General features: G+C 42.9%; 1 protein-coding gene across 3 annotated transcripts in view; it reads left to right on the top strand.

Annotated features, from left to right (window-relative positions):
• irag1.L (inositol 1,4,5-triphosphate receptor associated 1 L homeolog) overlaps positions 1-26,515 on the top strand; it is a 51,387-nt gene that overhangs the window by 4,599 nt on the left and 20,273 nt on the right. For 2 of the 3 annotated variants that reach the window (XM_041589720.1, XM_018257276.2), the window contains exons 2-3: positions 7,952-8,120; positions 23,376-23,528. In XM_041589720.1, coding sequence (XP_041445654.1) covers positions 23,466-23,528 — 63 coding nt within the window. In that variant the 5' untranslated portion in view covers positions 7,952-8,120; positions 23,376-23,465. The remainder of the gene's footprint in view (positions 1-7,951; positions 8,121-23,375; positions 23,529-26,515) is intronic. The other variant, XM_018257277.2, reaches the window with a different exon arrangement.

Genomic DNA, 26,515 nt, shown 5'->3' with positions numbered 1-26,515 from the left:
ATCCAAATCCCACCCTTTCTTTAAAGGCTTGCTCTTGCTGGACTGCAGAAAAGTGGGGTAATTGTATCTAAAAAAACCACCTCTGATTGGTCAACTAGGGTAAAGATGGCCAAACATGGGACGATCAAAGCTGATATGGTCACTTCAGAGAATCTACAGCTAACTGTCCTGTACAAAGAGGGTACAATGACCCACCTAAAATCAGCCAATTATCTATCAGGCTGTCTAGAAAGTCCTGTTGGGTAAGGACCTCATGACCTCTCTGATGCAGTTCTACCCAACATGTCACACAAGTCAACTCTATGATCTCATTGTTGGCCCTGGGATCAGATGATCAAGAAGAACCTGATTTGGCTGGGCAAATTGGGCCAACACTAGCATATATTTATGTGAATGGCTAGGTTTAGACTAATGAAAGCAAATTTCTGATTGGTTGCTCTTGGTAACCACTACTAAAAAACAATACAACCCCCCATCTACATTCTCACAACCTATTAATCCCCAACATTAAAACTGTGTCTTGACACCCCATCCTAACATTCTCAGCCTTCACAAAGACCATCATTATGCAACATCGCACAACAGGATATTTTTTTTCTCCATTTACTGGCAGAACCGTATCCAGCAAATCACATGTATAGGCATGAAAATTGTCTTGTGTTTCTTGACTGTTATGTTGGTTCCAAAAACAATTATGTATTATTCCCTTGCATGTTCCTCTACGATTACAAGAGTCTTTTCAGAATTTGTTTCTTGCGGGAGAATTGTTGCTCTGTTAAAATGTTTCCTGTGTCATTTAGCTGTGAGACAAACTACAAGCCTGGGGACATCTAAACATCAAAAGCTTGGTATGACTCTGGGGACATTTAACCATTAGAAGCTTGGTTTGACTCTGAGGACATCTAAAACATTAGGAACTTGGTCTGATCTGGGGACATCTAAAACATCAGAAACTTTGTCTGGCTCTTGGGACATCTTGGCCTCCAGAGTTTTGGTCAGGCATGTGGGATGACAAGACAATCAGAACATTGTCTGGCTCTGGTTACATCTGAACAATCAGAAACTTGGTCTGGCTGTGGGGATTTCTAGAACCTGAGAACCATGGTCTTGCTCTGGGGACATCTAGACCATCAATACCTTGGTCTGTCTCTGGTGACATCTAAACCATCAGAACCTTGGTCTGGCTCTGTAGTCATCTAAACCATCAGAACCTTGGTCTGTCTCTGGTGACATCTAAACCATCAGAACCTTGGTCTGGCTCTGGAGTCATCTAAACCAACAGAACAATGATCTGATGGACATCTCTAGGGACATCTAAACCATCAGAACCTTGGTCTGTCTCTGGTGACATCTAAACCATCAGAACCTTGGTGTGGCTTTGGAGACAGCTACACCATCAGAAACCAGGTCTGGTTCTGGGGACATCTAAACCATCTGAAACTGGGTCTGGCTCTGGTGACATATAAACCATCAAAACATCAATTGGGCTCTGAGGACATTTAGACATCAGAAACTTGGTTTGGCTCTGGGGCCATATAGTGAGACAATCAAAACCTTGATCTAGCTCTGGTGATGAAACTTAGCCTGTCTCTGAGACCATTAGATACTTGGTCTCTGGAGTCATCTAGACCATTGGAACGATGTCTAGCTTTGGGGATATCTAAATCATCAGAACTGGTTTGAATGTGGGGGGCATCTAAAGTATCAAAACAGGTCTGGCTTTGTGACATCTATACCTTGTACTGGCTCTAGTGATGTCTAGATGACTAGAACCTTTGTCTAGCTCTTTCAGGACCTTGTCTTCCTAAGGGAGCAACGAGCTTGACTAACAAAATCTGCAGATCAGGGCAATGATTATTTTTCAAGTGGGTTTTATTTACTAGTTTAACAGCAAGAAGACTATAAATTAGATCAGGTTTCTTAGCAGGGACTGGGCCTTGGGGTTTTTTGAGGTAGATAACAATATTAAGTAACATGTAGAAGACCAATCAATAACAAATGTAACATCCAAAGACACGGAGGAAGCAGATGGAGCAATGAACACATACGTGTTAGCAGGGAGGGCAGCTTGTAATCAGCAGCAATAGGCAATGTGTTGGAGGTGGAAAGGGCAGTATATGAATATTTGTGATCCATAGTGTAGTCTTGACTGTGTTTTAGTTCCCCTTGGAACTTACATGATAAGATTCTTACAGGCGGCCGTCGTGTTTCTGGAGCTCACATCTGGGCTTGGAGGGGATGTCACACAATTAGAGTCTATCCTAAATTTGTAACGGTGACCCCTGACATCACACGGCTGCTTGAAATGGGATGTTCCGTGCTTGTAATGGGACAATCCTCGCTGGGGCATTTGTATCCCATGCATGGGAGTCTCTGTTGTTTAAATGGTTACGGGCGGTTTCGTGCGATCTCGCCTGATTTAGAACATTTGTTGAGAGAAAGGAAAACAGGCCAGAACCATAAAACAAACGCTCGTTAATCAGCGTATAGAAATAGAAGAAGAACAATAACATTGTGAGGGAGATACTAGAGCTCGTTTACTACAACCAGGGAGGATGCAATGCGCTAAAAACCGGTACAATCTACTGGAATTATGGGAAAATGCTGCATTGTAGGTGCAAAAAAAAACACCCTGGGGCAACTGAGGGACCTTCAGAGGAGTGCGCCTGTGTTCTGGGGCAATGTGGATACCTCTTGAGAAGCCATGCACCCCGAGGCAACTGAATTGTTTATTCATTTCCTGGTATTTATAATGGTCAGAGCCTGGTAGAGATTATATATCATTCACATTGGTCCCTGCCCTAGAAGAGCTTACAATCTAAGGCCCCTATCGCATTCACGCACAGTACGGTCAGTTTTATCAGGAAGCTGTCTGTATGTATGTGGAGCATCTGAGAAAACTGGGGTACCCCTAGGAACCTCATACAGACACAGAGAAATCATACACATTCCATACAGATAGTGTCTAACTGAGACAACAGAGATACCACCTAAGAAGCTATTGCACCTTGGTGCAACTGAAATACCTCCTGAGAAGCTCCTGCACTCTGGGGTAACTGAGATATCTCCTAAGAAGCTTCTGCACCCAGAGCAACTGAGATACCTCCTGAGAAGCTCCTGCACTCTGGGGTAACTGAGATATCTCCTAAGAAGCTTCTGCACCCAGAGCAACTGAGATACCACCTAAGACGCTTCTGCACTCTGGGACAACTGAGATACCTCCAAAAGAGCTACTGCACCCTGAGACAACTAAGATACCACCTAAGAAGCTATTGAACCTCGTGGCAACTGAGATACCTCCTGAGAAGCTCCTTCACACTGGGGTAACTGAGATATCTCCTAAGAAGCTTCTGAATCCAGAGCAACTGAGATACCACCTAAGAAGCTCCTGCACTCTGGGGTAACTGAGATACCTCGGAAGAAGCTCTTGCACCCCAGGGCAACTAAGATACCTCCTAAGAAGCTCTTGCCCCCTTTTGTAACCAAGATATAGTATCTGTCAGTTTTTGTACAATTAGGAGCAATACCGTGTACAATTTGTAATAAGGGACACTAATTGTGTGGGAGATAAATTAACTTGACCTTTACAGGAGAATTCTAGCTAATTTTTTTGGCATCTTCCTCCTCATTAAGGTATAATAAGCATCACAACTATTTCTCTGGGAAACCTGATTTGATCTTTCTCTGTAGCCAAAAATGTCATTTCAAGGAAACAATATCATTGTATTAAACAGTTTTAAATATTCCTAAAGGGGAACTCCGCCAAAAAATGTTTTTTAATCTTTATATTTCCGTCAAGCACATAAAAAAGGGAATAAAAGTTTTAGTGGCCCTTTAACCAAGCCGTGCCATTCAATGTTTAGAACAACGGGGAAATGAAGAGAAATATGGAAGAATGTAGCGAGAGACGGTTTCCCGTACATTGTGGCGGTGATGGTGCTCGTACAGTACAAGTGAGATCTTAAAACAATACGAGGATATAAAAGGAATCATTGCTGTGATTGCTTATCTAAATCCTCCTTGTAAAAGCTCTAATTGCCCCTGTCCTTCCCCCTCGGAGCAGGGAGTCGTTCCAGCAGAACTCGGGGAGATGGGCTGTAAGGGAACAGATTGTTTGGAGATGTTTCTCGGGATATTGCGGAGTTTATGATCCTTCTGTGAGAGACGAGGGATCGTTTGTAACAAACAGACTGCAATTAAATAAGCAGAAGATATAACTGAGAGAGAGAAAGTTATTATGGGTTATAAGTCCCAGAACCAGAGCCAGAATCATCTCCTGCACTCAGACTTTTAATTACCAGTCACAATATAACTGCAATATACACCCCACTGAGTATCAACTGCCCAGCAGGACTGTATTCATTAGGGTATTACTTATTATAATCCTTTATATATATAGCACTAACATATTCCACAGCGCTGTACAGAGAGAAATTATAAATCATTCCCATCAGACAAGATGGAAACAGTAGGACAAGATGGAGACAGTAGGACAAGATGGCAACAGTAGGCCAAGATGGAGACAGTAGGACAAGATGGAGACAGTAGGACAAGAAGGAGACAGTAGAGTAAGATGTAGACAGTAGAGTAAGATGGAGACAGTAGGACAAGTTAGAGACAGTAGGGCAAGATGGAGACAGTAGGGCAAGATGGAGATGTTAGGGAAAGATGGAGATGTTAGGGAAAGATGGAGACAGTAGGACAAGGTGAAGCCAATAAGGCAAGAAGGAGACTGTAGGACAGTATGGAGGCAGTATGACAAGATGGAGACAGTAGGACAAGTGGAGACAATAGGATAAAGTGAAGACAATAGGGAAAGATGGAGACAGTAGGACAAGGTGAAGACAATAGGGCAAGAAGGAGACTGTAAGACAAGATAGAAGCAGTAGGGCAAGATGGAGACAGTAGAACAAGATGGAGACAGTAGGGCAAGATGGAGACTTTAGGACAAGATGAAGACAATAGGAAAAGGTGAAGACAGTAGGGCAAGAAGGAGACAGTAGGACAAGATGGAGACAGTAGGACAAGATGGAGACAGTAGGGCATGATGGAGACAGTAGGACAAGATGGAGAAAGAAGGACAAGATGGAGACAGTAGGACAAGTTGGAGACTATAGGATAAGGTGAAGACAACAGGGCAAGAAGGAGACTGTAGGACAAGATAGAGGCAGTAGGGCAAGATGGAGACTTTAGAACAAGATGAAGACAATAGAAAAAGGTGAAGACAATAGGGCAAGAAGGAGACAGTAGGACAAGATGGAGACAGTAGGACAAGATGGAGACAGTAGGACAATATGGAGAGTGTAGGGCAAGATGGAGACAATAGGGCAAGATGGAGACAGTAGGGCAAGATGGAGACAGTAGGGCAAGATGGAGACAGTAGGGAAAGATGGAGATAGAAGGACAAGATGGAGTTGTCTTTGCCCCAGGTTTTCCCACCAATAAAGATGCCTGTATTTGCTACACTTATGTTTCTAACCCACTGGACACACTTATTAAACAGTTCAGACAATGAAGTGGCCTTGGATAAGGACTGGGCCATGTCCTTGTCACCGACTGGGATGAGTTTTTCACGCTGTTCAAGATGAATGGTTTATGACATTTACCAAACAGGAACAGTCACACAGCGTTGCCATAAATAGAGCAGCTCTCCAGGATATTAATCCATGAGACTTCATGTCAAATGGGTCTGAAATAAGATAAGGAGACACATTTGGAGCAGAGGGGAGGGTGGGATTAAAAAGGGGGAAGTGGAGCCAAAACATGGGGAAGGGATTAAAAGATACTGATGCGCAAGTTGGGGGGTAGGAGGGGCCTATGTGGTTAATGAATACACCGTATAAAACTTCCAATATTCGGGCAACTAGAAAAACGGTTAATGTAAGTTGCAAAGGTGCTCAGAAGAGCAATTCTCTATCAGTGTTATTTCCCAGCAGTCTGTTCTCAGAGAAGGGGCCCGGGGCCCTATTGCTCCCTTGCACCGTATCCCATTGCCGTTCCCCAGGCTGCTCTCAGCCCACACATTACAGAGGATTTGGGAAAATTTGAAAGGCTCAGACCAAACCCTGACGACTTTTTCTCTCTTCGAATATAAACAAGAAGATCCGCATGAGCCTGATATAAACTGGAGCCGTCTGCCCCACTGACCCCCAGCACTTCATTAAACCCGGGCCCCATGTAAACAGGGACACATTGATATTTATGTACGGAGAAAGACGCGGCTCGGGATCTGATCGGCGCTGGAATAAGCCAAATGCTATAAATATTCCTATTGCCCGGAATCCACCAAATTTTTAAAGGAGAACTAAAACCTGACTAAAGAAGTAGCTAGAAATGTTGTACATGAAGTTTTGTGCTTCTGTACCAGCCCAAGGCAACCACAGCCCTTTAGCAGTAAAGATCTGTGTCTCCAAAGATGCCCCAGTAGCTCCCCATCTTCTTTTCTGCTGATTCACTGCACATGCTCTGTGCTGCTGTCACTTACTGAGCTTAGGGAGCCACTCACAATATACAGTACACATAGAATAGAAATGTCACAATATAAGGCTGATTAGTAATTAATACACATAATTACTACATGGCAGCACAGAAACCAGTGCAATTAGCATCAGAATTGAATAATCAGCAAACCTGTAGCATCAGCTTCTATTACAGCCAGGGAAGCTCATTTTCTGCTGGATAATTAGTGACGAGCCCTAAGCTTAGCTTCTCAACAGCCAATCAGAGCCCACTGAGCATGTGAGTGTCACAGACACTTTCCAAGATGGTGACCCCCTGTGACAAGTTTGAAGTCCTGGATCATTGCTGCTATTGACAAGCTCAAACTTTAGCCTCGTGCAATAAGTTCACTATATAAAATATACAATTTTTAGCCACATTCATTTTTGTGATTTACTTCTCCTTTAAAAGGATACTGTCATGGAATTCTGCACTGAATTCCATTTCTCAAAAGAGCAAACAGATTTTTTTATATTCAATTTTGAAATCTGACATGGGGCTAGACATATTGTCAATTTCCCAGCTGCCCCAAGTCATGTGACTTGTGCTCTGATAAACTTCAATCACTCTTTACTGCTGTACTGCAAGTTGGAGTGATATCATCCCCCTCCCTTTTCCCCCCAGCAGCCAAACAAAAGAACAATGGGAAGGTAACCAGATAGCAGCTCCCTAACACAAGATAACAGCTGCCTGGTAGATCTAAGAACAACTCTCAATAGTAATATCCAGGTCCCACTGAGACACATTCAGTTACATTGAGAAGGAAAAACAGCAGCCTGCCAGAAAGCATTTCTCTCCTAAAGTGCAGGCACAAGTCACATGACCAGGGGCAGCTGGGAAATTGACAATATGTCTAGCCCCATGTCAGATTTCATAATTGAATATTAAAAAATCTGTTTGCTCTTTTGAGAAATGGATTTCAGTGCTGAATTCTGCTGGAGCAGCGCTATTAACTGATTCGTTTTGAAAAAAAAATTTTTTCCCATGACAGTATCCCTTTAAGTTTTCATTGCTGCCCTAATGTGTTGTGAGTAATGTAATGTGAGTGTTGTGTCTACATGAGAACTTTAACACTATGAAAGTCTCTCCCTGAAATGCCGGTAATGGCAGATACAGGAGACAGCTTTAAGGAAGGGTCGGATGCTCAGTAGCATTGGGTCAGCCTGAGTTACTATGAATGTATTGTGATGCAATCGGGCTCAATAGAGACGGATGGTGTCGGCCCGGCAGCCCCAGATGCAGCGCTGCTCCCTGTAGAGAAGGGAATGAGGAGAAGTTTATGTTGCGAGGAGTCAGTCGCAGGATACAAGAGGCTTTGGGAGCAGATGTAACATTGACCTTAAATGGTAAAAGCTCCCCAGAGTAAAAGGGAGGGAGGCCTCTTCGGGGGGAAAGAATACTTTTAGCTTTTTGGTTGGGAATTTGCATAACTAAGAATAAACTGAATTTCCAGGCACAGACGTTACTTTTAATCTGGGCATAAAGATGGAGTGAATCAGAGCCGGAAGAGTTTCCCCCCGGATCCATCGCTGCGTATAAATCAATGCACCAAACGGATCCCCTGGAATCGGCTGCAGCACATGGAGGGGGGGCCCTTTGCCGCATTCAGGGATGAGAAACAGGTAAGGGACAAATGTTTCCTGACCCAAAGAGCTTTCACTCTAGTTTGCATGCATTTGTGCAGTAGCCTATAATATATTAATATAGATAGTATCTGGGCGAGGGTCGGATGTGGGTATTTTATCAGCCTCGGCGACTACGTTACTGTATATATTGCAACTGTCACAATTTGATCTACTGACAGTGAGTCAGGCAGAGTCTGAGGGACCAGCGGATGGTGTCGCTTAGTGGGACCCATTGATACTTCATATCAGTTATATTATAGCACTAAGAGGTTCCGCAGCAGCTGCAGCCAAGGGGCGAGGGGAAACTCATTTGCAATTAGAGAGGTGATAGTTTGCTGGGGTCCCAAATTGTTGTTCTATATTAGTGACAGTGGGAGGGGAGCCCCATTATTTATATCAGGGGTTTTATTTCCTCCTTTTCCAATACCAGGTGGCTTTAGGTTAATGGGGATATCATTTTGGGTGATTTGGAGCCACCTCCTGAGCTACTTAAAATGATGGCTGTCAAAGTAGCCAAGTTATGTGCCATTGCCCCTAGAGGGAACATCCCTGCACATAAGCCTCATACTGTACTGTCTAAGGGAATCAATATGGCACCTCCTCCTCCCATATGTATAAATACAAATATACAGAGAAGGAATGTTCTGGGCACACAATAAGCTATACCCTCATACTGTACTGTCTAAGGGAATCAATATGGCACCTCCTCCTCCCATATGTATAAATACAAATATACAGGGAAGGAATGTTCTGGGCACACAATAAGCTATACCCTCATACTGTACTGTCTAAGGGAATCAATATGGCACCTCCTCCTCCCACATGTATAAATACAAATATACAGGGAAGGAATGTTCTGGGCACACAATAAGCTATACCCTCATACTGTACTGTCTAAGGGAATCAATATGGCACCTCCTCCTCCCATATGTATAAATACAAATATACAGAGAAGGAATGTTCTGGGCACACAATAAGCTATACCCTCATACTGTACTGTCTAAGGGAATCAATATGGCACCTCCTCCTCCCACATGTATAAATACAAATATACAGGGAAGGAATGTTCTGGGCACACAATAAGCTATACCCTCATACTGTACTGTCTAAGGGAATCAATATGGCACCTCCTCCTCCCATATGTATAAATACAAATATACAGGGAAGGAATGTTCTGGGCACACAATAAGCTATACCCTCATACTGTACTGTCTAAGGGAATCAATATGGCACCTCCTCCTCCCACATGTATAAATACAAATATATAGGGAAGGAATGTTCTGGGCACACAATAAGCTATACCCTCATACTGTACTGTCTAAGGGAATCAATATGGCACCTCCTCCTCCCACATGTATAAATACAAATATACAGGGAAGGAATGTTCTGGGCACACAATAAGCTATACCCTCATACTGTACTGTCTAAGGGAATCAATATGGCACCTCCTCCTCCCATATGTATAAATACAAATATACAGGGAAGGAATGTTCTGGGCACACAATAAGCTATACCCTCATACTGTACTGTCTAAGGGAATCAATATGGCACCTCCTCCTCCCACATGTATAAATACAAATATACAGGGAAGGAATGTTCTGGCACACAATAAGCTATACCCTCATACTGTACTGTCTAAGGGAATCAATATGGCACCTCCTCCTCCCATATGTATAAATACAAATATACAGAGAAGGAATGTTCTGGGCACACAATAAGCTATACCCTCATACTGTACTGTCTAAGGGAATCAATATGGCACCTCCTCCTCCCACATGTATAAATACAAATATACAGGGAAGGAATGTTCTGGGCACACAATAAGCTATACCCTCATACTGTACTGTCTAAGGGAATCAATATGGCACCTCCTCCTCCCATATGTATAAATACAAATATACAGGGAAGGAATGTTCTGGGCACACAATAAGCTATACCCTCATACTGTACTGTCTAAGGGAATCAATATGGCACCTCCTCCTCCCACATGTATAAATACAAATATATAGGGAAGGAATGTTCTGGGCACACAATAAGCTATACCCTCATACTGTACTGTCTAAGGGAATCAATATGGCACCTCCTCCTCCCATATGTATAAATACAAATATACAGAGAAGGAATGTTCTGGGCACACAATAAGCTATACCCTCATACTGTACTGTCTAAGGGAATCAATATGGCACCTCCTCCTCCCATATGTATAAATACAAATATTCCTTTGAATGATTGAACTGTTTTGGGTAAGTGAATTATTTTGGATATATGAATTACAGACACTTGGATATATGAACTGTTTTGGATATATGATTTTCTATTATTTTTATAAATTCTCTGCATACATGAACTCTCAGGTATTTGAGTTGTTTTGAATATATGAATTAAGTTGGGAAACACTTGGATAAATGAATTGTTTTGGATATATGAATTAATTTGAGTATTCAAACACTTGGATGTATGAACTCTTTTGGGTATACGAATTATTGTACATGAACTCTTTTGGGTATATAACTTCTTTGGATACATGAACTCTCAGGTATATGAATTGTTTTGGATATATACATTATTATGAGTATAGGAACACTTATGAAATCTTTTGGGTATATGAATTATTATACATGAACTCTTTTGGGAATATAAATCCTTTTTGATACATGAACTGTTTTGGGTATATGAATTGTTTTGGGAAACACTTGGAAACACTTTTGGATATATCAGTTCTTTTTGGATATATAAACTCTTTTGGGTACTTGGATATATGAACTCTTTGGGGTATACACATTCTTTTGGATATATGAACTATTATGGCTTTATGAATTAATTTGGATATAGGAATATTAGGGGTACATTAATTCTTTCTACATACATGTATTTGTTTGGGTATATGATCTTTTTTGGTTGTAAGCATTTTTTCGGATATATTGACTCCTTTCAGCATATGAACTATTTTGGGTACATGTGGGGGCCGATTCACAAAGGGTCGAATATCGAGGGTTAATTAACCCTCGATATTCGACTGGGAATTAAAATCCTTTGACTTCGAACATCGAAGTCGAAGGATTTTAGCTCAAATAGTGCGATCGAACGATAAAATCCTTTGAAACGAACGATTCGAAGGATTTTAATCCAACGATCGAAGGAATATCCTTCCCCATAGGCTAACATTGAGTTCGGTAGCTTTTAGATGGCGAACTAGGGGGCCAAAGTTTTTTCTTAAAGAGACAGTACTTCGACTATCGAATGGTCAAATAGTCGAACGATTTTTAGTTCGAATCCTTTGATTCGAAGTCGTAGTCGAAGGTCGTAGTAGCCCATTCGATGGTCGAAGTAGCCCAAAAAACACTTCGAAATTCGAAGTTTTTTTACTTCGAATCCTTCACTCAAAATTAGTGAATTGGCCCCTAACTCTTTTATTTATATACAGTATGAACTCTTTTGGGTTGCAAACGCCAAAAGAGTTTGATATATGTGAACGTTTGTAAGGCAAATAAAAAACTTTTAGGAATTTTAGGATATAATTTGGGATTGGTAGAATTCCATCTGTGAATGAGCCCCTCACTATAACCAAAGTTAGTGCCTTTTTATATAATAGAAAGCAATTATAGCCAAGTGACGAAATCTTCCTCTAGAATTTCAGTCTGAGCCATCGTTCCCAAGACGTGACGTTTCCTGTTACTGTTTTGTCGGTATAATATCAAGTCGTGATCCCATGGTCTATATACAAAGTTGACGTATAACCATAACACAAACGTGAAGGATCTGAGCCCCAAGGACATTTGCACTTTGTATACTTTAGTATTTCCCCCCTTAGGAATCTATCCAAAAATCACATTTTGGGAAGATAAATGATTTAGCAATAGGCTTGTGCCCTTTCCTTTCCGCAGGTGAGATCTGTATTAGATCTAAAAGTTATGTGCGGCTTAAAGGGTAAGTTAACTTTACAATGAAGTGTGTTGCATAATATAGACTCTGAGATCTTACAGTCTGTCTGTATTTTATTTTTTATAGATTTATTTGAATAGTTTTTTTTTAAAGAAATATTCTAAGTTGGCATTTAAACTGCAGTCTAGATGTTGGATCATTCACAATAGCATCCTGGCACCAGTTAGGATAAGAGCCTGAAAAATAAATAGGAGATGGTTTGTTCTAGAATTTGCCCCCTCCATTCAAAGTAATACTGGAACTATAGCAGGGTGACTGTTACCCCAATGTGACACCCCAATGTTTCTATATATCTGTAACCTTGTTATGAGCTAAGGGGGCCCAGTCTGAAGGTCAGTTAGGGGGAGATTTGGGGTGAGTGCTTATTTGTACCCTGGGTACCCCTGGAACTATAGCAGGGTGATACCCCAATGTTTCTATATATCTGTAACCTTGTTATGAGCTAAGGGGGGCCAGTCTGAAGGCCAGTTAGGGGGAGATTTGGGGTGAGTGTTTATTTGTACCCTGGGTACCCCTGGAACTATAGCAGGGTGACTGTTACCCCAATGTTTCTATATATCTGTAACCTTGTTATGAGCTAAGGGGGCCCAGTCTGAAGGTCAGTTAGGAGGAGATTTGGGGTGAGTGCTTATTTGTACCCTGGGTACCCCTGGAACTATAGCAGGGTGACACCCCAATGTTTCTATATATCTGTAACCTTGTTATGAGCTAAGGGGCCCAGTCTGAAGGTCAGTTAGGGGGAGATTTGGGGTGAGTGCTTATTTGTGCCCTGGGTACCCCTGGAACTATAGCAGGGTGACACCCCAATGTTTCTATATATCTGTAACCTTGTTATGAGCTAAGGGGCCCAGTCTGAAGGTCAGTTAGGGGGAGATTTGGGGTGAGTGTTATTTGTACCCTGGGAACCCCTGGAACTATAGCAGGGTGACACCCCAATGTTTCTATATATCTGTAACCTTGTTATGAGCTAAGGGGGCCCAGTCTGAAGGTCAGTTAGGGGGAGATTTGGGGTGAGTGCTTATTTGTGTCCTGGGTACCCCTGGAACTATAGCAGGGTGACACCCCAATGTTTCTATATATCTGTAACCTTGTTATGAGCTAAGGGGGCCCAGTCTGAAGGTCAGTTAGGGGGAGATTTGGGGTGAGTGTATATTTGTACCCTGGGTACCCCTGGAACTATAACAGGGTGACACCCCAATGTTTCTATATATCTGTAACCTTGTTATGAATTTGCTATAAAAACACTTTCCTAGTTCAGCTTTATATATCAGAATGTGCATTGACCATTAGGTAATTCCTCTATCTATTACATAACAGATTCTGATTTAAGGCTTCTGCGTGAATGACTGTTTGGGTCGGACCCCTCAAAGGTCTCACTCAGAAGATTAGAAATTCCTCATAATCCATGCAGAAAATGATTGACGGGTGCAGCAGTAAGTTGATGCCGTTACTATAGGGACGCAAAAAAACATCATCAGGATTAGTGATCTGGACCCAAAAATAGATTTTGGTCCTGGAAAAAAATGCGCTTCCTAAATTTAGAAATATATTTAACTGAGTCCGACACGCAAAACCCGGATGTGTCTGTGGCCCCACGGAAGCGAGGGATTGTGGGAATGTACAATAACCCCCATGCTATTAGTAGCTGCCCTTACTTGGGGGCTTATTGCTATTTCTATTTAGAGTTGTGTTCCATTTATTTATTCAGCCTCTGCAGATACTAATGAAATATCACGTGTCAGAGAGTTCAGAAGTTAATGCAGGTGATTAGGGGGACTGTTCCTTTAAGCAGAGGATTTTCAGAGCCCGGAAGCTGTCGGTGGGGAGTCAGATCTGTATCTGGTGGGAGAGATGAATGTTATTCTATTATAACTCTGTATCATTAATCTTCTCTACCCAGAGACCAACATGTGTGTATGTGAATTAAATAGCATTATCATTTGATGACTTGCCCTTTACTGGCTCTTGCTTTGTTCCCATCCAGCCACTATCCCAGGGGCAATATCCACTTATATATTATATTCAGCATTATCCCATTGAACATTCTGCCTATTGTTAATATTATAAATATACAGCGTTCTTTATATACTGTCTGCTTGATCCCATCTATTTTATTCATAATTATGGGAGGAGGAAATGTATTTAATCAGATTTTCCCCTTACAGTTAAACCTCCTGTATAATAAGTCTGTAACTTTATTTGTTACTGGAGACACATTTTGGAAAGATTGGGGAAGTGTTAGTAAGTCTGTGACTCAAGCAGTGGGTGGGACTACAACACTCCAAAGCAGAGAGTTTAGAGGGGGAGGGGTCTGTGACTCAAGCAGTGGGTGGGACTATAACATTGCAAGCTTACAAGGGGAGGGGACAGGGAGTCTGTAACGCAAGCAGTGGGTGGGAATAGAACACTCTCATTACAGCTTAGAGGGGGAGGGGTCTGTGACTCAAGCAGTGGGTGGGACTATAACATTGCAAGCTTACAAGGGGAGGGGACAAGGAGTCATGCAAGTAGTGGGTGGGACTAGGACACTCTCACGGAAGCTAAGAGGGGGAGGGGCATGCAGTCTGTAACTCAAACAGTGGGTTGAATTAGAACACACTCATAGAACACTCTTATAAAAGCTTACAGGGGGAGGAGCAGACAGTCTCTGACTCAAGCAGTGAGTGGGACTAAAACACTCTGATGGCAGCTTGTAGATGGAGGGGCTGAGAGTCTGTGACTCAGACAGTGGGTGGGGTTAGAACACTGATGGAAGATTACCGAGGGAGGGACGGGGTGTCTGTGACTCAAGCAGTGGGAGGGACTAGAATGCTGTGATGGCAGCTTACAGGGGGCTGGGAAAGATTCAACTAATGAATCCTTCTATAAAAGTCTGACGGCAGTCGTGGCTCTCTTGGGCTATGGACAGGAGAGCATTTAGGGTTGGCAAACACTTTCCCATGTCACAGACACATTTGCAGTCCTTGTTTGGCTCTGGCACGGAGAAGAGAGTAATGCACAGGAGATTAAATATTATCATGTATAGTTTATATTATGCCACACTTACCATAACACACGGGATTAAAGGGACCCATATATCTCCATTAGCTACTCCCTACTACCCCTGGGACTCTGGAGTCGTAATGTCAAAATGTTCCCTGGGAGGCTGAAATATTTTGGGAGTTCTCCGCAACAGATATTCTGAGTTCTAGAGGCAATCGCATAGGGCCACAACTCCCTGAAATGGGCTACTACTCCCAGCACCCCTTACAGTCTTCCAGACCTGTGGCTCCACATAGAGATAATGGACAGAGGATCAGAACCATGTAAAGGGGTGGTTCAACCGATAACTATGTTTTAGGGTTAGTCCACACGAGGAGATTCTGGGAGATTTAATCGCCTGGCGACTTAACGCCTCTTCTTCTGGGCTACAATCTCCCTGAACTGCCTTACAGAGCATTCGTTCTTAGATGGGGTCAGTGACCCCCCATTTGAAAGCTGGAAAGAGTCAGAAGAAAAAGGCAAATCATTCAAAGACTATAAAAGAAAAGAAATAATTAAGACCAATTGAAAAGTTGCTCATAATTAGCCATTCTGTGGGTTAGTCCACACAAGGAGATTCGGGGAGATTTAGTCGTCTGGCGACTAAACGCCTCTTCTTCTCTGGGCGACAATCTCCCCGAATTGCCTTTGCGTGTCTTCCCATCCGCTATAATGAAAAATCGCCTGCACTAAAGCACACGCAGCGATTCGTTTTCCGAAGTTGCCTCACAAGGCAACTTCGGGCGACTTTGGAAAACAAAGCGCCGCGTGTGCTTTAGCGCAGGCGATTTTTCATTATACACGCAAAGGCAGTTCGGGGAGATTGTCGCCCAGAAGAAGAGGCGTTTAGTCGCCAGGCGATTAAACCTCCCTGAATCTCCTCCTGTGAACTAACCCACAGAATGGCTAATTATGAACAACTTTTCAATTGCTCTTAATTATTTCTTTTTTATAGTTTTTGAATGATTTGCCTTTTTCGTCTGACTCTTTCCAGCTTTCAAATGAGGGTCACTGACCCCATCTAAAAACAAATGCTCTGTAAGGCTACAAATGTATTATTATTGCTACTTTTTATTCCTCATCTTTCTATTCAGGCCTCTCCTATTCATATTCCAGTCTCTTATTCAAATCAGTGCATGGTTGCTAGGGGAATTTGGTCCCTAGAGTCATAGACAGCTGCCCCAGCCAAATAACCATAGAGACAGCTGCCCCAGTGGAATAACCATAGAGACAGCTAGGTCAGCCAAAGGAGCATTGATGCAGCAGTCTATGGAGCTCATGGGAACGTCTCACATTATAAGTCAAACTCATGGCTCCGGAGCTGATAGAAAGTCAACTGCAGAGAGTAGGAAGTAACAGATATACAGATATATATATATATATTACTGGGAGCAGCCAGGCAATATAAACACTGGGCTCACTGGGAGACAAAACTAAACAGACTCACCAGCACATCAGGGAAACTCACTGAGGGCTCCAACGAATTTATCCATCTGGCCTGAATTAAAGGAACAGTATCTCCAGGAACCTTATAATAAACCGGCCACCTCGGCCCATATAGTGGCCAAACCAATGGCTTCTGCACCCAATATATATTAAAACTTCTCCCATGGCCGTTCCTTTTTTCATAAATATTTATGGCGCTCACTTGCTCCAGGACGGCGTAAGGCTTCCGTACACACTGCTTCACAATACGCGGATTAAAGGGCAAGGAACACTGGGTGCTGTTGCTTTCAATGTCCTGACGTTTCCCTGAAACATAAAACATCTTTGTGGCAGGTCGAGCCGTATCCCAGAAATAGTAAATGTGCTTTTCCTTCTTGTGCTTGCCCAAACTGCTTGCAATCTGTCCTATGCCTGGGACTTGTATCCTGCCCCCTATATTGCACGACTATTTGCCTACCTTCTTATTATCTCTGCTGCTCGACCCCTCAAAAAATAAAATGAGGCACCCCCAGCCTCCAAACCTTGAGGAAGATCTGATTTATATTGGTGCCACCTGGGCTGCTATTATTTACTATTATTATTATTACTATTATTATAATTAATAACATGTATTTTTAGAGCACCAACATATTGTGCAGTGGTGTAAAATAAATGGGCTTATACAAAGAAATGACATGAATTGCATACATAGAACATTCAGAGTTACATACATAATGGCCAGTACCGGTAGAAAAGGGGAGAAAGGCCCTGTGCAAAAAAGCTTACAATCTAAAACAAAGTGAAGGAAGGCCATCACAGGGAACTGGGGATACTGTAGTCTGGAGCCCCGTGGACCCAGATGGAAAAGAGTAATTTGTGGGTCACAACAAGTAAAGGGCTTATAAGGAATTGGCAGAGCTTTTGTCGGTGGAGTTTTGACATTGTTGGGTCAACACTGGGGTGTTCGGGGGCCCACCAGGTTGTCACCCAAAGGCCCACATCTCCTCCATAGAGGCCTCCTCCCCATTGCAAACTCCTCCCAGACCCATCAAGGTACCACTTGCACCTGTCTCCAGATCCAGTCAGGCAGGACTAAGAGTGGGGGGACCCATGAAGTCTGGGGCCCAACAAGATTTTCCCTGGGGTCCAGGTGACCAGCTAGATAATAATTGGGGCTCCTGGAGGGAGGGCCCTGCTATATGAATAGTATAGGCCCTGTGTTAACTGATGGTGGCCCTATATACCAGCTCCACACAGATTTTTGCCAATTCCTAATCAACATTTCTACCCTCAGCAGGGTAAAGTTCTACACACCAGGAGGAGGATAAATTTGCACAAAAAAATGACTATTCTTGATGTATAATGTTTAATTATTCCAGCAGATCTTTGGATGAAATTTAGATGAGATTTTCTATGCAATTTGTTCCCCTCTCCAGGCTTGGCAGAAAACTGTATTTCTTATGGGTGACTGATGAATTGATCTCTTTATTTTAGTCAAGGTTAGAAAAATAACAATCAAATGTTCCCTATTGGCTAAAAATATTCTAAATATGACAGGGTCCTAGTTAACTTTGATTCTTTCACAGTTGGATTGTGGATAGAAAGAACGAGGTTATTTGTGTCTGAATTTAGCACTCGAGTTGTCCCCCTGATGTACCAATGCTGAGATCCTACTGTACATCAGATCTGAATCGCCCTAAATGTTCAGCTCACCCAGTGCATGTCTAATAATTATCTGTACGACACTGCTGGACAAAGGCCAAGCAAAACTGCAAAATCCCAACACTCAGGGGCACATTTACTAAGGGTCGAATATATCCGACCATCAAAGTAAAATCCTTCAACTTTGAATATCGTCGAAGGATTTACCGCAAATACTTTGATCGATCGATCGAAGGAAAAATCGTTCGATCGAACGATTAAATCCTTCGAATCAAAGATTCGAAGGATTTTAATCCATCGATCAAAGGATTTTCCTTCGATCAGAAAAAGCTTAGAAACCTTATGCGCAAGGTCCCCATAGGCTCGGTAGGTTTAAAGTGGCGAAGTAGGTAGTCAAAGTTTTTTTTAAAGAGACAGTACTTCGAATATCGAATGGTCGAATAGTCGAACGATTTTTAGTTCAAATCGATCGATTCAAAGTCGAAGTCATAGTCGATGGTCAAAGTACCAAAAAAAAATCTTCGAAATTCAAAGTTTTTTTACTTCGAATCCTTCACTCGAGCTTAGTAAATGTGCCCCTGAGTGTCAGCGAAAGACCTCGTATTTTTTTTTCACAATAAATATGATTGGGGTGCAACATTGTTTTTCCATAATTAATTTAATTTTTCAGAGTAGTCACAGATGCAACATTTCCAGAAAATTCCTATGATGAAGTCGGTCCATTGGAGTTAAATTTTAAAAAATTTAATGAGCAATAAAATATACTATATAAAATTCCTTTCCCAATTAGATCAGGAGAGAAGAGGGAGGATGGGGAAGAGTAAGGCCAAACAGTTGGGGGAGAAAAGGAAAGGAGAGGGGATGAGAGACAGAAGGAGAGAAGGGAAAGGGGGTTAGGGAGTAGAGAGACAAATGGGGGAGAGGAGAAATATAGAAGGGGAGAGAAGAGGGAGGATGGGGGAGAGTAAGGCCAAACTGTTGGGGGAGAAAAGGAAAGGAGAGGGGATGAGAGACAGAAGGAGAGAAGGGAAAGGGGGTTAGGGAGTAGAGAGACAAATGGGGGAGAGGAGAAATATAGAAGGGGAGAGAAGAGGGAGGATGGGGAAGAGTAAGGCCAAACTGTTGGGAGAGAACAGGAAAGGAGAGGGGATGAGAAACAGAAGGAGAGAAGGGAAAGGGGGTTAGGGAGTAGAGAGACAAATGGGGGAGAGGAGAAATATAGAAGGGGAGAGAAGAGGGAGGATGGGGGAGAGTAAGGCCAAACTGTTGGGGGAGAAAAGGAAAGGAGAGGGGATGAGAGACAGAAGGAGAGAAGGGAAAGGGGGTTAGGGAGTAGAGAGACAAATGGGGGAGAGGAGAAATATAGAAGGGGAGAGAAGAGGGAGGATGGGGGAGAGTAAGGCCAAACAGTTGGGGGAGAAAAGGAAAGGGGAGGGGATGAGAGACAGAAGGAGAGAAGGGAAAGGGGGTTAGGGAGTAGAGAGACAAATGGGGGAGAGGAGAAATATAGAAGGGGAGAGAAGAGGGAGGATGGGGGAGAGTAAGGCCAAACAGTTGGGGGAGAAAAGGAAAGGGGAGGGGATGAGAGACAGAAGGAGAGAAGGGAAAGGGGGTTAGGGAGTAGAGACACAAATGGGGGAGAGGAGAAATATAGAAGGGGAGAGAAGAGGGAGGATGGAGGAGAGTAAGGCCAAACAGTTGGGGGAGAAAAGGAAAGGGGAGGGGATGAGAGACAGAAGGAGAGAAGGGAAAGGGGTTAGGGAGTAGAGAGACAAATGGGGGAGAGGAGAAATATAGAAGGGGAGAGAAGAGGGAGGATGGGGGAGAGTAAGGCCAAACTGTTGGGGGAGAAAAGGAAAGGAGAGGGGATGAGAGACAGAAGGAGAGAAGGGAAAGGGGGTTAGGGAGTAGAGAGACAAATGGGGGAGAGGAGAAATATAGAAGGGGAGAGAAGAGGGAGGATGGGGGAGAGTCAAACAGTTGAGGGAGAAAAGGAAAGGAATGGGAGAGAAGAAGGGGCAGACAAGGGAAGAGAGAAGAGGAATGAAGGGGAAACAGAGGAGAATGGTTAGTAGGTTTTCTCATGGGCCCATAATCAGTGGGATTTTCTGCCTTTTTTCGCAAGGGCAACAACTTCTCCCAAGCAAAACAAATCTGATTCTCCAATGACACTTCCAGCATTTGATGAATTGGCAGCGAGTGACCGGGCAGAGCAAGAGATCGGCCTCAATCCCATTTTTCTAGAATAATAAAGAATGATAAATTAGTAGTAGAGATCGGGATGGACTGGGAACGTTTCCCTTTATTCTGCCCTTTTAGCAATTTGTCTTTTTCTTTTTTTTAGCAACTTTGCAATTCCAGAACTGAGGCAGCTCAGCACCATCACAATCCTCCCCGGCCTTCAAGTGATTGAATGGAATGAATGAGCCCCTCCCCCTCCAATGCTAAAAATGTCTTCTCATCAAATGTTGATTTTGGGTGTTATTCAGGGATTTTGTTTATTTTTACTGGTTTGTCTCATTTAAAGAGGAAGTGGAGCTGAAAATGAATCAGTGGGTCGGTGCTTGTGCGCAGCTGGGAACAATCGAAACGACTAAACACGGGATATTATTTTAATTATTAGTTTTATGTTTTTTTTATTTTGTTCTGAATCTCTCACAGTAACACCAGGGACCATAAAGGCAGATTAAATATTGGGGGTCAGTGTTCAGGCTCTTATTCATCTGCCAACTATTCTGCCTGACTGTTGGGGTCAATGATCCACAGGCCAAATGACTCCATCACAAGGGTGTTCTCCTATACCCTCATACTGTACTGTCTATGGGAATCAATATGGCACCTCCTCCTCCCATATGTATAAATACAAATATACAGAGAAGGAATGTTCTGGGCACACAATAAGCTATACCCTCATACTGTACTGTCTATGGGAATCAATATGGCACCTCCTCCTCCCATATGTATAAATACAAATATACAGAGAAGGAATGTTCTGGGCACACAATAAGCTATACCCTCATACTGTACTGTCTATGGGAATCAATATGGCACCTCCTCCCATATGTATAAATACAAATATACAGAGAAGGAATGTTCTGGGCACACAATAAGCTATACCCTCATACTGTACTGTCTAAGGGAATCAATATGGCACCTCCTCCTCCCATATGTATAAATACAAATATACAGAGAAGGAATGTTCTGGGCACACAATAAGTTATATCCTCACACTGTACTGTCTAAGGGAATTAGTATGGCACCTCCTCCCATATGTATAAATACAAATATGTCTAAGGGGAAACAACATAGAAGCTCCTGTATAAAGGCAGATATACAGAGATAGAATGGAGTACCTGTTCCCTTTAATGTGTATTTTGCAGCAAACATTTCCAAATACTTTTTCCATTTATGGGTCGCCGGTCACTGATCCACATTGGCTCGGGAACTAGAGAGATTTAACACTAACAAGTGCCCTTTATCCACATTAACATCAGCCTGAAGACCCCGGCCGGGGGGTTGGCTATTATCTTGCTAATTTAAGCTGAGTTTATAATAACAACCTCCAACAAAACATTATAAGACTTGTTCGTACTTTGCGTTGGCAAGCGTGGGAAACCCATGTCACATCTAAGCTTTGTTTTTCTTTTCCTGGAGGGAGTTCAGTGTTTAGCTGCGGTGTATGGGGATTAATGAATCCTCTCATTATTATTATTATTATTATTATTATTATTAATACAAGCACATTATGCAGGAGGGTTGGAAAAGAACCTGCTTTGAAGTGTCGTGTACAATTGTGATGTTGCTTTGCATTCAATATGTTCTACTTCTCATGCTACAGTAAATCTCTATAAAAGGAGACTCTGGGTTGTTTGGTTTAAATTTACTCTTCTACAGGCTCTTGTAATGTCAAAGTCACTCCAAGCAGGGAACCTTCAACATTGGGTCCACTAACTAATGTCCTTTTCCTCTCTTTCTTTTAATAAAATTGTCTTCCCTGGTCTCCTCTTATGTTTTTCCTCTTCTCCATTCCACTTTTTTCTTAACTTTTTGTATTCCTCTCCCACTCTCCAACTGTTTGGCCTTACTCTCCCCCATCCTCCCTCTTCTCTCCCCTTCTATATTTCTCCTCTCCCCCATTTGTCTCTCTCTACTCCCTAACCCCCTTTCCCTTCTCTCCTTCTGTCTCTCATCCCTCTCCTTTCCTTTTCTCCCCAACTGTTTGGCCTTACTCTCCCCCATCTTCCCTCTTCTCTCCCCTTCTATATTTCTCCTCTCCCCCATTTGTCTCTCTACTCCCTAACCCCCCTTTCCCTTCTCTCCTTCTGTCTCTCATCCCCTCTCCTTTCCTTTTCTCCTCCAACTGTTTGGCCTTACTCTCCCCCATCCTCCCTCTTCTCTCCCCTTCTATATTTCTCCTCTCCCCCATTTGTCTCTCTACTCCCTAACCCCCTTTCCCTTCTCTCCTTCTGTCTCTCATCCCCTCTCCTTTCCTTTTCTCCCCCAACTGTTTGGCCTTACTCTCCCCCATCCTCCCTCTTCTCTCCCCTTCTATATTTCTCCTCTCCCCCATTTGTCTCTCTACTCCCTAACCCCCCTTTCCCTTCTCTCCTTCTGTCTCTCATCCCCTCTCCTTTCCTTTTCTCCTCCAACTGTTTGGCCTTACTCTCCCCCATCCTCCCTCTTCTCTCCCCTTCTATATTTCTCCTCTCCCCCATTTGTCTCTCTACTCCCTAACCCCCTTTCCCTTCTCTCCTTCTGTCTCTCATCCCCTCTCCTTTCCTTTTCTCCCCAACTGTTTGGCCTTACTCTCCCCCATCTTCCCTCTTCTCTCCCCTTCTATATTTCTCCTCTCCCCCATTTGTCTCTCTCTACTCCCTAACCCCCTTTCCCTTCTCTCCTTCTGTCTCTCATCCCCTCTCCTTTCCTTTTCTCCCCCAACTGTTTGGCCTTACTCTCCCCCATCCTCCTGCTTCTCTCCTCCTATGTCCTACACAAACATACAAACAATTACATACACACACAGGCATACATGACTCACATCAACTCCCGCTGGTTACATAACAATTTACACAATTCCCACTATGTATTAAAACATACCAGAATAATTTTTTCCCAGAAAAGCATAATCTTCTCTCTTCTCCTCAACTCATCCGGATGTTGGACGGTGCATTTTCAGTGAATGTGATTTGTGTTTGTTGGTAGGACTAGCAGATGATAGCCTTTGGACTACGGTGCCAACCTGCTGGGGCTCATGGTCAGTGACAGAGGCCATTGTGTTTCCCATCACTCATCATGCCCGGAGACACAAAGAATCCAGCAGATGCCCAAGCGCCATCTTACCCTGGGCTGGTGACGGTCAGTATCACATTCCTAAAGAAACCCTTGTGTGCCTTTGGGTACTAGGTCATGGCCTTGGTATATACTTTTTATGGGATGGTTGTGGCCTTACAAATTATGTACATGTATTTGCCTGTGTATGTGGACTTAGCAGAGCAGCATCTAGAAATAGTTCACAAATCAACGAAGAGGTAGAGTGATTCTCAAGAGTAATTGATAATCAATTCAAGGTTTGAAGAGAACACCCTTTTTTCCACAAATAAAATCTGGCACCAGTTGGTGATGTAGATGATCAAAGCGTTCTTCAAGTTCTCATCTATATATATATATATATATATATACTATATATATATATACTATATATATATATACGTTCATGCTGGGATTTGGGGAGTAGCAGACCACTGTGAGCAAAAAAGCAACTCAACCCCATCCCTAAGCTTACTAGGAGCCGGACAGGACAGGTTGTCAGAAGATGGCCAGTTGAAGTTGAATCTGCTCCTCAACTTGCTTGAATCAGTCAAAGCTGCATATATTATAGTCCAGAAGATGAAGAAGAAGGGGTTTGAGGAGAAGCATAGAAAATATCCCTTGAAAATGAGATCTCTCAGACTTTTTTTAGAAAGCAGCCATTTTGAATTGATAGAAGTTCTTCAAGTGACCCAACTCTAACCAGATTATCTTCTAAATGCCCAGATCGGCCAAAACGATAGCGATGTCTAAGGACAGGCTCATTTGAGCAAGTCCCCCCAAACTACATTTAAAGTTCTGTAGAATCATCCTCAGCTGGGCGCCCTCCTTGGACCAGAAATTAGATGGCAGCCTCCAAAATGGTAGGCCTGGTGGGTTATCATAAAGAAAGGCCATGCCTTGAAAGAAAGTCTCAATGTCCTTTAGTACACGGCTATTCTGTTCTAGAAATTCGCAGAATGGCGTAATGCGGAAATTCACCCCAAATCCATGCCTGGAGAATAAATTTGCCCATCACTGTTATAATAACATAATATTTACAGATTTCAAGGTAGAATTGGTTTCCAACACAACCCGAAAGGTTTATGTTTTCCAATAGTTTTCTATAAACATTTCGGTGGGAATAAGAAATATTTCGGGAACAAACCGCGTGCGGCTTTAACATGGGAATCTGTAAATATTATAGAGTTTATCCTCAAATCTGGATTTAATATATCTGTAAGGAGACTGAGCTTCCATTCCTCTGCTCCTCTCCACTTAACGGAACTGGAAATTCCATTTGGATCCCTTTCACTCTGAGGCCGAGCCGGACGCAGGGGTTGCACTTCACAGCTCATAACATCCCATTCTTTTCCTGGTGCAGCGCCGGGAAAGTGCCAGCGCCAATGCCAGATATGTACCGTCACGTACTCCATCTCTCAGGGCCGCCATGTGATAATGGTTCTCTTCCTGACATGATATAAACAGCACCGCCAGCTTGGGGGGTAAGGGAATTAGGATATTTAACTACATTCTTCCACATTTGGATCAGTGTATGGCTTTGTCTGAAAGGATCACGCAGGGTTAAATATGAAGGACGTGAGCTGCCCTATGTAATATCATCTCCACAGGAAGGGCAGCCGAAAGCATCCGAGAATTCCACTTCCCAATTACTGGTAATGATAAATAATTACTCGCAATTGTATTTATGAGCTTCATCAAATACATGTAATAAAGTGTCTGTACAGGGACTGAGTTGATATATATATATATATATTTATATCTTGTCTACTGCACATATTTGTCTATTACTCAGTTGTCTTTAGTAATAACCGAGACTATATTGGATTTGCAATGTCCTTTTAAAGTAGTCAATAACTATTCCACACTCCCTTCCCAGAGACTATTATCCACTGTTACTATAGGCACCATCTCTCCCTACTATACCTGCTATCCCACAGTCACACTCCCTTCCCAGAGACTATTATCCACTGTTACTATAGACACCATCTCTCCCTACTATACCTGCTATCCCACAGTCACACTCCCTTCCCAGAGACTATTATCCCACTGTTACTATAGGCACCATCTCTCCCTACTATACCTGCTATCCCACAGTCACACTCCCTTCCCAGAGACTATTATCCCCTGTTACTATAGGCACCATCTCTCCCTACTATACCTGCTATCCCACAGTCACACTCCCTTCCCAGAGACTATTATCCCACTGTTACTATAGACACCATCTCTCCCTACTATACCTGCTATCCCACAGTCACACTCCCTTCCCAGAGACTATTATCCCACTGTTACTATAGACACCATCTCTCCCTACTATACCTGCTATCCCACAGTCACACTCCCTTCCCAGAGACTATTATCCACTGTTACTATAGACACATCTCTCCCTACTATACCTGCTATCCCACAGTCACACTCCCTTCCCAGAGATTATTATCCACTGTTACTATAGACACCATCTCTCCCTACTATACCTGCTATCCCACAGTCACACTCCCTTCCCAGAGACTATTATCCCACTGTTACTATAGACACCATCTCTCCCTACTATACCTGCTATCCCACAGTCACACTCCCTTCCCAGAGACTATTATCCCACTGTTACTATAGACACCATCTCTCCCTACTATACCTGCTATCCCACAGTCACACTCCCTTCCCAGAGACTATTATCCACTGTTACTATAGACACATCTCTCCCTACTATACCTGCTATCCCACAGTCACACTCCCTTCCCAGAGATTATTATCCACTGTTACTATAGACACCATCTCTCCCTACTATACCTGCTATTCCCACAGTCACAATCCCTTCCCAGACATTATTATCCACTGTTACTTATAACACCCATCTCTCCCTACTATACCTGCTATCCCACAGTCACACTCCTTCCCAGAGACCTATTATCCACTGTTACTATAGACAACCATCTCTCCCTACTATACCTGCCTATCCCACAGTCACACTCCCTTCCCAGAGACTATTATCCACTGTTTACTATAGACACCATCTCTCCCTACTATACCGCTATCCC

Source organism: Xenopus laevis, chromosome 4L (genome assembly GCF_017654675.1).
Source record: "Xenopus laevis strain J_2021 chromosome 4L, Xenopus_laevis_v10.1, whole genome shotgun sequence".
Classification (NCBI taxonomy): Eukaryota; Metazoa; Chordata; class Amphibia; order Anura; family Pipidae; genus Xenopus; species Xenopus laevis.
The sequence above is the reverse complement of the archived record's forward strand: the minus strand, read 5'-3'. Positions and strand labels throughout refer to the sequence as shown.